Here is a 10996-nt window from a genome sequence, read left to right as displayed (position 1 = left end):
GTGGTGTGTGTGTGTGTGTGTGTGTGTGTGTGTGTGTGTGTGTGTGTAGGTTGGGGGCCAGCAGGGAAGCACTGTCTGTGTCTGTGTCTGTGTCAGTGTCAGTGAAACCTTCCCCGTAGGGTTTGGAGAATCTGACGGGGATGGAATAGGATATGCGGGAGATGCAGCTCCTGGCCTCTTTCAGGGGCTCCAGTCTGGATTTGGGGTGAGGTCTATAGGCGGGAAGAAAGAGGACAGAGTCTTGGGAACAGAAGAAGCCCCACCCCACCACCCACGTACATGCCTGCCCAGCATCCAGCCTGGAAGCCCCCTTCCAGGGCCGTGACCGACCCCGCTCGCCTGGGCCTGGCCGAAGGGCTGTCCCAGGGCTGCTGTGTTGCAATCCTCGCGTGGAATGTAGGACAGAGGGTCAGAGGGCATTTTGAAATGTAGATTTCTCAGCCTTGACTGTCTGGACCCATTCTGACTTCTGCGTCTCCTTTTAGAAAGAGAGATTTTTATTTTCTTTTTCTTTCTCTTAGTTTGTTTTTTATCTCCTTTAAATGAGAGAGATGGTGAGCTCATGGTTTGCGTGGAGCCCCGGCCGGCCCCACGTGCAGAGGCTCTGTTCTGGCACAGTAATTGGCACTCAAGCATCTGAGTCCCACGGCGATGAGGATGTGGGCGCTGTGGCTGCATCTCTGGGTGACCACAGATCCAGCCAGAGCCGCTTCGTGGTCGGGGAGAAGGGGCCGCAGGGGTCCCAGGGGCTCACTCAGCGGAGCTGGGCATCCATTTGGCAGAGGAAGCCAGAGACGTGTGGGGGCCACGCGCTCAGTCCTGCTCCGGGAGTCCAGGACGCCCGGAACCTGCTCCGGGCCCTGATGACAGAGAGCACTGAGTGCACAGAGAGAGAGGCTGCTGCGTGCCTGTCCTGCGCTGGGGCCGAGCCAGCCGGGCTGCGCCCTGCTTCCCTGGAGCCCCTCTTCCTTGTCCACAGCAGGCTGTCCAGCTGCCGGCAGTCTCACGCTTTACCCAGGACAGGAGTCGCACTCGGGCTTCCTCCCTTACAGCCTGGCCCCACCGCTTCTGCTGGGGCCTGCGCTGTCTTTGGCTCCTGTCGCAGTGTGTTTGGAGTTGCGGGTTTGTGTTTGTAATACCACTTAGCTCCTACCCACAACCCAGTGACTAGGAGGAGGGGAATGGGCTCAGAAAGGGTGGTGCCTTGTGCCCTCCCGCCAAGGTGGGATCTGATACCTTCTTCCCACCAACCATTTACCATGGTGGACACTGGCTGAGCTCCTGACATACCTTGTCTCGTTGGACCCGTGGAACCAGCGCAAAGGGGGCTATAAAGCACGTGGGGGCCAGGCAGCTTCCCAAGGTTTGTAGCCAGTGAGTAGCAGAGCTACCCAGGGGCTCAAAGTTGGTTTTTCTGTCCTGACCATCCTGGGGGTTGTATATGTCACGACTTAGTCATGGAGCCATACTCAGTGGATCAGAGCCACCAGCTCTCTGCCCTTTCCACCATTCCTTCCCTCCCAGGGCAGCTTTTTGGCTCGAGTAGAAGCTGGGAAGAGAGGGTCGTGAACAGCACTTGAATTTAAGTCTTTTTTTCCTTGGTATTTCAACTTTCTAAAATTAAAATCACAAGCACCACCTCGTTTTCCTTCTATTCACCTATATCTGCCTAATGGACTTTAAGAACATAAATGAACCTAGGTCTTAGCTAGTTTTCAGGGTTTTGAGTCTTGATTGAGGATATAATCTGCTTGCTTTCTCTCTTGTTGGTGATCACGTGGACCCCATAATACAGAACTTCTCACTTCGTGTTAAGTGGCGCATGTACCATCCCCAGAGAACTTGCAGTAGTTCTAGGGGATGATTGGATGGATAGGGGTTTTGATAGCACTCTGTTAATGGAGTAGTATTTGCATCGCAAATCTAAGTGGTTTAAAAACCAGGTCCTGTAATTTCCATGGAAAATAGAGCTATGTAACAGAAAGTGTTTATAATAATGCCTGTTTAGTTTTTTCCCCTTGTGAAATTAAAATACAGATACTGTTTTTAAGATACAGTACTACTTTACTCTTTGGAGCTGTCTTGTAGTGATGGTACAGATCTGTACCGTAAACTTTGAAAACATGACTTGTCTTCCATGTGAGACGTGTCTTCCATGTGAGACATGTCTGTGTGTAATATTAGGTCTTCATCCAGAGCAGTATTTGTATTTCTGACGTGGTGTTCTGCTTTACAGAATTCAATTCGTCATAATCTGTCCCTGCACAGCAAGTTCATCCGCGTGCAGAATGAAGGAACTGGAAAAAGCTCCTGGTGGATGCTCAATCCAGAGGGAGGCAAGAGTGGGAAATCCCCCAGGAGAAGAGCCGCATCCATGGACAACAACAGTAAATTTGCTAAGAGCCGAGGCCGAGCTGCCAAGAAAAAAGCATCCCTGCAGTCGGGCCAGGAGGGTGCCGGGGACAGCCCGGGATCGCAGTTTTCCAAGTGGCCCGCAAGTCCCGGCTCCCACAGCAATGACGACTTCGACAACTGGAGTACCTTTCGCCCTCGAACCAGCTCGAACGCTAGTACCATTAGCGGGAGGCTCTCTCCCATCATGACGGAGCAGGACGACCTGGGAGACGGGGACGTGCACTCAATGGTGTACCCGCCGTCCGCCGCAAAGATGGCTTCTACTCTGCCCAGTCTGTCCGAGATCAGTAACCCTGAGAACATGGAGAACCTTTTGGATAATCTCAACCTTCTCTCGTCACCAACGTCATTGACTGTGTCCACCCAGTCTTCCCCGGGCACCATGATGCAGCAGACGCCCTGCTACTCCTTTGCACCGCCAAACACCAGTCTGAATTCACCCAGCCCCAACTACCAAAAATATACATACGGCCAGTCCAGCATGAGCCCCCTGCCTCAGATGCCCATGCAGACGCTGCAGGACAACAAATCGAGTTATGGAGGCATGAGCCAGTACTGTGCGCCGGGACTCCTGAAGGAGCTGCTGACGTCCGACTCTCCTCCGCACAACGACATCATGACGCCAGTCGATCCGGGGGTGGCTCAAGCCAACAGCCGAGTGCTCGGCCAGAGCGTGTTGATGGGCCCCAACTCGGTCATGCCGGCCTACGGCGGTCAGGGCTCTCACAACAAAATGATGACCCCCAGCTCCCACACCCACCCCGGACACGCCCAGTCGACATCCGCAGTCAACGGGCGTGCCTTGCCCCACGCGGTAAACACCATGCCCCACACCTCGGGTATGAACCGCCTGGCCCCGGTGAAGACAGCTTTACAAGTGCCTCTGGCCCACCCCATGCAGATGAGCGCCCTGGGGGGCTACTCCTCTGTGAGCAGCTGCAATGGCTACGGCCGGATGGGCGTTCTCCACCAGGAGAAGCTCCCCAGTGACTTGGACGGCATGTTTATCGAGCGCTTGGACTGTGACATGGAGTCCATCATTCGGAACGACCTCATGGACGGAGACACGTTGGATTTTAACTTTGACAACGTTTTGCCCAACCAAAGCTTCCCACACAGTGTCAAGACAACAACACACAGCTGGGTGTCAGGCTGAGAGTGAGCAAGCGAGCAAGCAGGTAAGAGCACCCCGATACCAAAAGACCTTCTGAAAACAGGACTTAAAGAGAGGAGCCCAGTAACTTGCCTTGTATCTTCCAGGGTCGGGACTTTTTTATTTTTATGTCAGTCGGCTGCCCCTTGTAGAGGCATCTTTTATCATTCATTCTTTGCCCTTTTTGCAGCTTGTAGATTCTCCTCTGAGCCGAAACATAAGGAAGCTTCCTCTAATGGCTTTAAAGAGTTTCTTTTGACAGAAGGCTGCATCTTCTTAGTAACTCTTCAATAAATGAATACATTTGATACAAATCAAATGCTGAAGGGGTTTTTAAAGTGGAATTTTCTCCCATTGAATGATTTCAGAGCTGTTTGAGAAAGCCCAACCCCCGCCCCCCCAAGTATGTCTGTCATCCTAATATGTTAAGTTGAATTGATTTTCATTTGGTTGTTTTCAATGCTTGTATGTGTGTATGTGTTTTTTCCTAGGCTACACTTAAAAGTACTTCAGATTGTCTGACAGCAGGAACTGAGAGAAGCAGTCCAAAGATGTCCTTCACCCTACCTTTTCGTTTTCTTGATTTAAAAAAAAAAACACACACAAAACGCATTTCTTTTTTCCTTTCGTCAGACTTGGCAGCGAAGACGCTTCCTGTACAGGATGTTTGCCCAGTGTTTGCAGGTTATGTGCTGCTGCAGATAAGGACTGTGCCATTGGAAATTCATTACAATGAAGTGCCAAACTCACTACACCATATAATTGCAGAAAAGACTTTTGGATCCTGGTGTGCTTTCAACTTTTGTACATAAGCCGTAGCTACAGAATTGTATCTGTGTGCTTTTTTTTTTTTTTTTAATATTCATTTTGGTCCAAGGAAAGTTTATACTCTTTTTGTAATACTGTGATGGTCTCATGTCCTTGGTAAGTTAAACTTTGGTTTTGTACTACCTGTGTTCTGCTGAACTGATGAATCACAGAGAACCAAGCTCTCCGTTCTACAGCTCCACTGGACAGCTCTGCATCTGTTCATGGCACCGCATAATTCACAGGAGAACCAGTAGCCTGTTGTCCATCTGCTGAATTAACGGACTTATCAAAACTGTTTTTGGGGGAAAAAAAAGATTAAACTCCAGCCTTGTACAGGTCTTTTCTATTTTTTTTTTCTTCTTCGTTTGTTTATTTTGTTATTTGCAAATTTGTACAAACACTTTAAATGGTTCTAATTTCCATATAAATGATTTTTGATGTTACTGTTGGGACTTGAGATCATTTTTGGAATAGATACTGAACTGTAATGTTTTCTTAAAACTCGAGTCTACCTTTGTTACATAGTCTGCTTGTAAATTTGTGGAATCCCAGACATTTGAAGCAGCATTCGTGATTTTCCTTTTGTATTTCTAACTGGACTAGTACTAATTTTATACATGCTTCACTGGTTTGTATACTTGGGGATGCTCCTTGGTGACGTTTTCTGACTAATCTTAAAATCCTTGTAATTAGTACTTGCACACCCAACATTTCTGGCCCTACCTTGGCACGAGAGTGATGTATAGTTACGGACATTTTGCGTTTCACGTTGAGAACTTGATTTGTTTTTGTGTATGTGTTTTACAGAAATCCCATCTGCTTCTGCTGTCCTTGTGAACTAGGCATCCCTGCCCGGCATTGAATCTTCTGATCAGTGCCTGTATGTGCTTTGTTTCAAGTACTCCTGGGGGGGCTGTGTAGTATTTGGAGATCAGAAGGGGAGACCCACCTTCAAAACAGTGCTCCTTTCTCAAGCGGGGGTTTTGATCAACTTAACCTTTTTGAGTTGAACTTCAGCAGAAGTTTTGCCTCGTAACGCTGTGCTCTTCCTGGTCTAGGCAGGTGTTGGCTTTGTACTTCTGGAGAATTGTGTCCATACTCACTCTTCAACCCCCTTCCCCTTCTGTCCTGCACATTACTTGGTGCACTGTGGAAAGTGAGGTTGAACGGGGGAATTTTTAAATTGAGTGATTTTTAAAGTGCTTGGTGTTCATGATTGCAGATGGCTACCAAAGAGACTAGCACTTGCTTAAAAATTCGGGCACTAAATTTGAAAACCGACAAGCCAGCAGTAAGTTATACCTTTGAATCTATTTAGAAAGCCATTGCATTAAGAATTGGAGAGTTTCTTTCCCCTTTAGCAACCCAAACTATAATTATGGTCATTATGTTGTAATATTTTCCAGTTACCTATAACTGATTAGACCCAAGTTAACTGGCTTTGCATCCCATTTAGTCCATCAGTGTTTTCAAGTCGTGCGGAATGCCCAGAGTCAGCACAAGGAAAGGAACAGGTGCGCAAAAGTGTTCCTCTGGCCTTCTTGAGGAAGCTCTGATTTCTGTGGACCTAGCCCACATCACACTGGCTTTGTCTTGCCCAAGAATTGCATCTCTCCTGGCTTGGTTTTTTCTCCAAGTTTAACAAGAACACAAGTTTTCTGGATGGATTTCCTCCAGGAGGCAGGCTGTATTGTTTACTTTCCACAGTGACTTCTACACTTTTGAAAATTCATTAAACAGCCACCCCTCTAACCATCTTCATTGTTGGCCACTCCAAAATAAGTCTGGTTTCAGAAACCCTGGTTCCTCTGACCGGTGCCCCCTGTACCTGCGCTCGGACTCATTGGGGCCACAGTTCTTGTGTTCCCCTCTGTGACCACCACTTCCTGCCCCCCAGGCCAGCACACACCGAGCCTCATCAGGCCCATTGTTCACTGATGAGGCAACTAGCTACAAAAGAAAAAAAAAAAAATCACTGTTCAAATCTTACTACTTCATAGAGTGACTTTTAAAAAGATGTTGCTTCCTCTTGAGTCTGTGTAAATATCTTTTTTTTTTTCCCTTCAAATTTTGTGTGTGTGTGTTAAAATTCTAACAGGAATCCTGGGTAGCTCTCCAGGGTACAGTGAAGTTCAGTGAAAGGCACCTTGTCAGTTTTGAAAACAAACATTATGTGACCTCTGGTAATTCTTTTTCTGTACGAATACTGACTTTCTGGAGTAATGAGTATATCAGTTATTGTACATGATTGCTTTGTGAAATGTGCAAATGATATCACCTATGCAGCCTTGTTTGATTTATTTCCTCTGGTTTGTACTGTTATTAAAAGCATATTGTATTATAGAGCTATTCAGATATTTTAAATATAAAGTATTGTTTCCGTAATATAGACGTATGGAGTATATTTAGGTGATCGATGTGTTACTTGGAAAGGTCTGCTTTGAAAAACTGACAAAGTCTAAATTAAAATCCCAGTGAGCAGTAAATCAATGGAAGGTCCCAAGAAGGAGGAGAAAGACACTCAAAATGGAAACAGTTCCCCCAAAGTATATGATTTGGACTTAATTCAGCTGCTGGATAAGTGTTACCAATCTCCCCACCCGCACCCCTCTCCCCAGCTGAATGATTACCGAGTAATCGTTCAGTAAAAGACGCAGTGTGGTTTATGTAGACAAAACAGCCTAGCATTACTGTTGGCCTCCTCCCTGAGCGGGGTGACAGCCTGGCGGCCTGGCCACGTTCATCCCATCCAGACGCAGACAGACCCCGCACCCTTGGCCAGTCGAGTTTAGTACCCGTGCAGATCCTGCGTTCCCGCTCCAATACAATGAAAAGTGCCTGATGATGCTGATGTACTTACAGACACAAGAACAATCTTTGCTATTATTGTATAAAGCCATAAATGTACATAAATCATGTTTAAATGGTTTGTTGTCGTTCTTTTTTAGTTGTGCAAAGTAAGCTCTTTATTAGGTTCTTTTTTTTTTTTTCCCCTTCTCGTTTAGCTATCACATGAGTTAAAACCTTGGCAGCCACAGTGCCATGCTTAATTCATATCTGGTATTTCTTTGGTGAAGGGGGGTCGATGTGGAGACACTCCCTCTGGAAGCAAACTATAGTCCCCGAGGGTTGGAGAGCAAGTTGGGTCCGTGATAACAAACCACCCTGGAGTGCTTCATCTGTCCGTGCCTGACACAGCATCAGCACAGAAATGACTAGGTTGTAGGAGAGCTTGTGCTGGAGTAGGCAGAGCTGAAGGTAAAAATACCTGAAGGTCACGGGGGGAGGGCCCTGGCTAGGAAGTCGCCGAGCGGGGATGGGTGGTGGTGGGAACAGTGGCTTCCCAGGGCCACATGAAGGGGGATGGCAGGGGGCAGTTCTTCCATTCAGTGGCTGCAGGTGGGAGGTTTCTATGTTTGCTTCTCTTTAGAAGATGCTCGAGGAATAAACTAGGATTAGATTGTGTGTGCGCGTGTCAGTTCAGTCATGTGACTCTTTGTGATCCTATGGATTGTAGCTTACCAGGTTCCTCTGTCCATGGCATTTGCCATGCCCTCCTCCAGGGGATCTTCCTGACCCAGGGATTGAGCCTGTGGTGTCTCCTTCATCTCCTGCATTGCAGGAGGATTCTTTACCGCTGAGCCATCCAGGATTAGGTTAATAATGGTTAAAATGCATCTTAAAACCAGAATTAAGTCCTGGCTTTCCGTGCTGCTGCTTGAGGTCATTCTAGTGTTTACCCATGTGGACACTGGAAGATCAGTCCAGCTTTCAGGGTTTTTTTTTCTTCTTCCTCCCTCCCTCCCAGCTTTGGAACCCTTGCTTTAAAATAACGATAGTCAGAAGCCCAGAGTGCAAAACAGATAACCCCATCTGCTCTCAGACCTGGGGCTCGTGCACACATCATTGTGAAAACCACTCATCTCATCCAATGGAGAAGGGAACGGCAACTCACTCCAGTATTCCTGCCTGGAGAATTCCATGGACAGAGGAGCCTGGCCAGCTACAGTCCATGGGATCGCAGAGTCCGGACACGACTGAGCAGCCAGCACAACACAACCATCTAGTCCAAATGCAGGAAAACGCCTTGACTGCACTGCCAGAGCATACCAGCAGGCTCCTTTCAAAACCGGCCGTGCACGTACCCCAAATCACACATCTAAGTGTCATTTATTAGGGCTGGTTCCCACGTTGTCACGTCCGTTGATAAGAGGAAGCAACACAGCAGGAAGGGACAGATGCGTGGTTGGAGCTGGATGGTTAACATGGAGGGAGAGACTTCCTTCCTCGGTCAGTATCTCGGCGCCTGCTGTGACCAGAGACCGACCGATTGTTTCTTGACCTGTGAACCTGCCACACCACCAGGACTTTGCCTTGGCTATTGTCTCTGTGTGACCTACTGAAACAATGATGGTGCTGGTTAAACTTAGACCGCTTGGTGTGGTCAGGTAGGTGGAAGGCTCTTCAAGAGGTATAGCCCTCAGTGGCAGCCTTGGCAGTAGTCACTGTCACACAGACATCGAACCTTGTGTCATCTGTTGAACCTTGTGGGTTAGGAGCCTGCAGCTGGGCTGGGCCATGGCTTCCAAAATGAGAGGGTGCTTATGCAAGGCTTCCTTATTCTCATTTACTATTTCGTTATTTTGGTGTAGGAAATCACCCGGTGATCACTTAGATACATGCTTCCTAGGACATTTACCAGTTTAATTACCTGGAAGACGAGTGAAGTTACTGGGAACTGGAAAGGGAGGTTTTTGTTGGGCGTTAGGTAGTCCTGGGTGGTGGGGGGTCATCCGGATCTGAGAAGGAGACAGCCGAGGTGTGAGCTGAAGGTCAAGGGTAGGCCCTTGGATCCTTTGACCAGAGGATCTAGAGAGTGGCATGGGCCTCTGAAAGGTGAAGAGAGAACTTTTGAGTTTTGCAGGTGGCTGGGAGAAGAGGCTCTCTGGGCAGACCCCTGGCTTGCCAACATGGCTCTGAGAGGAGAGAGCTCTGTGCTGGGAAGAAGTTCACCTGTGAAGGAGAAAAAAAGGGAGATGGAGGCCAGCTTTCTGAAGCCAGCTTTCCTCAACTCGACTGGTAGTGGGACAACTTTTCCCTCCCGCCCATGAACTCAAAGGCGGAACGAAACTTTTTGGCCTTAGTACTTTTATCAGGTTCACATCTTCAAAAAGCGAGGCTTGTTTGCATTGGAAGCCATGGGTGGGAAGTAGAGATTTACATCCTTCAGGAAGGAGGAGGCAGCTTGGTGAGGGCTTGGTAGTCATTCTTTACCTCTCCTTCCTTCCATGAGCTCCAGCCCCCGACAAGCAACTTTCGAGTTCCCGTAAAACTTCAACTTGGCCTAGTATGGTGACCCACTTGCTGGAGTTTCTACAGATACACTCGGGGCTGTAACGTCACTATGAATACAGTTGCCACTCCCTCAAGATGGTCTTAGCTGCTTAGAACAGGGCTCACAGGGGGCTATTTTAAAACGGATTTCTCTCCCTGGTGAATTGGGGTAGGGGGCACTCTGTTTTGCACTTTGCAAAGTGGTTGCAGAACAAACTAGAGATGCCCACTTGCTCAGTCTGTGCTGGTGGCGGGGCGCTCGCAGTGTTGGCAGGCCACTAAGCTGGTCTGATGCTTGGGCAGCGATTTCCCCACAGGTGAGGTAAGTTGAGGATACCGTCTGCTACATGCCTCACAGGTTTGATGTGAGGTTTGGAGGATGAGATAATGTCTGCAGATGGCGTCCCCTCTCTGGAAAAGCCTCCCTGTAGGGGCTGGTGTCAGCATAGATAACGGTAGGACTCGGGAGATCTGTTTCCTTAGTGGGCTTCTGCATAGTCATTGCTCCCTGCAGGGTAAGCAGAAGGACTGCTTGGTCCATTTCCATCGTATTTCTGCATTCCCATCTGCGGGCCTCCATCTCTTACGCAGGAAGTGGGTGGACATCTTACCAGACCCAAACTCCAGGAGAGTCTGTCACCTCTCCTTGGTAACTCCAGAAATACTTGATACATAGTGAGTTGTAAACCTGCTAAGTGCCTAGTCTAAACTTTTTGAGATATTTGTTTCCCAAGAAATCCTCTGTGGACCCATATGCGGAAAATTGAGAGAGACAGTTTTAGACAATTTGACCTTGACCTCACCTCAGTCATGTTCACCCAGACACTGCCAACTCCATGTGCCCTTATAGGCTGACCTGTTAAGACAGGAAAAGAGAGAACCAGGCTGAGGTTGAGGGGGACTTGTGTGCTGGAGCCTGACTGCCAGTTCACAGGAAGTGATGCTTACGTTTACGGGAATCCTGTGAGCTGATTTCAGAAACCACTGTTGTTTGCAATTGACTTAGAGAAACTTACTACTAAATAAGTTACATTAAAAAACGAAAGTAGTGGGACTTAGTGGTTAAGACTCTGTGCTTCCAATTCAGAGGGCGCTGGTTTGATCCCTGGCCCTGGAAGTAAGCTCACATGCTGTGCAGCCAAAAAAAATTAACAAAAAGGTAGTAAAGACTCAAAACTCATCATGCCCTCGTCTCTTGTCCACTCTGGAGGTGTTTGAACTTGTATCTTATGATGGGGATGCTGCCACTGCTGGTGCTGAAGCTGAACAAAGTTTCAGTTTAAT

At 48.0% G+C, this 10996-nt stretch overlaps 1 protein-coding gene across 2 annotated transcripts; it reads left to right on the top strand.

Moving 5' to 3' along the window:
• The first annotated feature begins 2082 nt into the window (after positions 1–2082).
• On the top strand, positions 2083–7296 carry FOXO1 (forkhead box O1). Of its 2 annotated transcripts, none has more exons than XM_010835651.1 (2): positions 2083–3593; positions 4202–7296. In XM_010835651.1, exon 1 carries the CDS (start codon positions 2165–2167, stop codon positions 3569–3571), a length of 1407 nt encoding a protein of 468 aa, XP_010833953.1. In that variant the 5' UTR covers positions 2083–2164; the 3' UTR covers positions 3572–3593; positions 4202–7296. The 2 variants fall into 2 exon arrangements, with proteins under 2 accessions (XP_010833953.1, XP_010833952.1); XM_010835650.1 differs by having other exon boundaries at positions 4060–7296.
• The last annotated feature ends 3700 nt before the right edge of the window (positions 7297–10996 follow it).

This window comes from Bison bison, unplaced genomic scaffold (genome assembly GCF_000754665.1).
Source record: "Bison bison bison isolate TAMUID 2011002044 unplaced genomic scaffold, Bison_UMD1.0 scf7180017864048, whole genome shotgun sequence".
Lineage (NCBI taxonomy): Eukaryota > Metazoa > Chordata > Mammalia > Artiodactyla > Bovidae > Bison > Bison bison.
Note: the sequence above shows the minus strand (reverse complement) of the source record. Positions and strands in the feature narration are given on the sequence as shown.

What these genes read in the sequence shown, in the direction of transcription:
- FOXO1 (XM_010835651.1), top strand. Translation starts at nt 2,165, where the DNA reads ATGTCTGTGTGTAATATTAGGTCTTCATCCAGAGCAGTATTTGTATTT.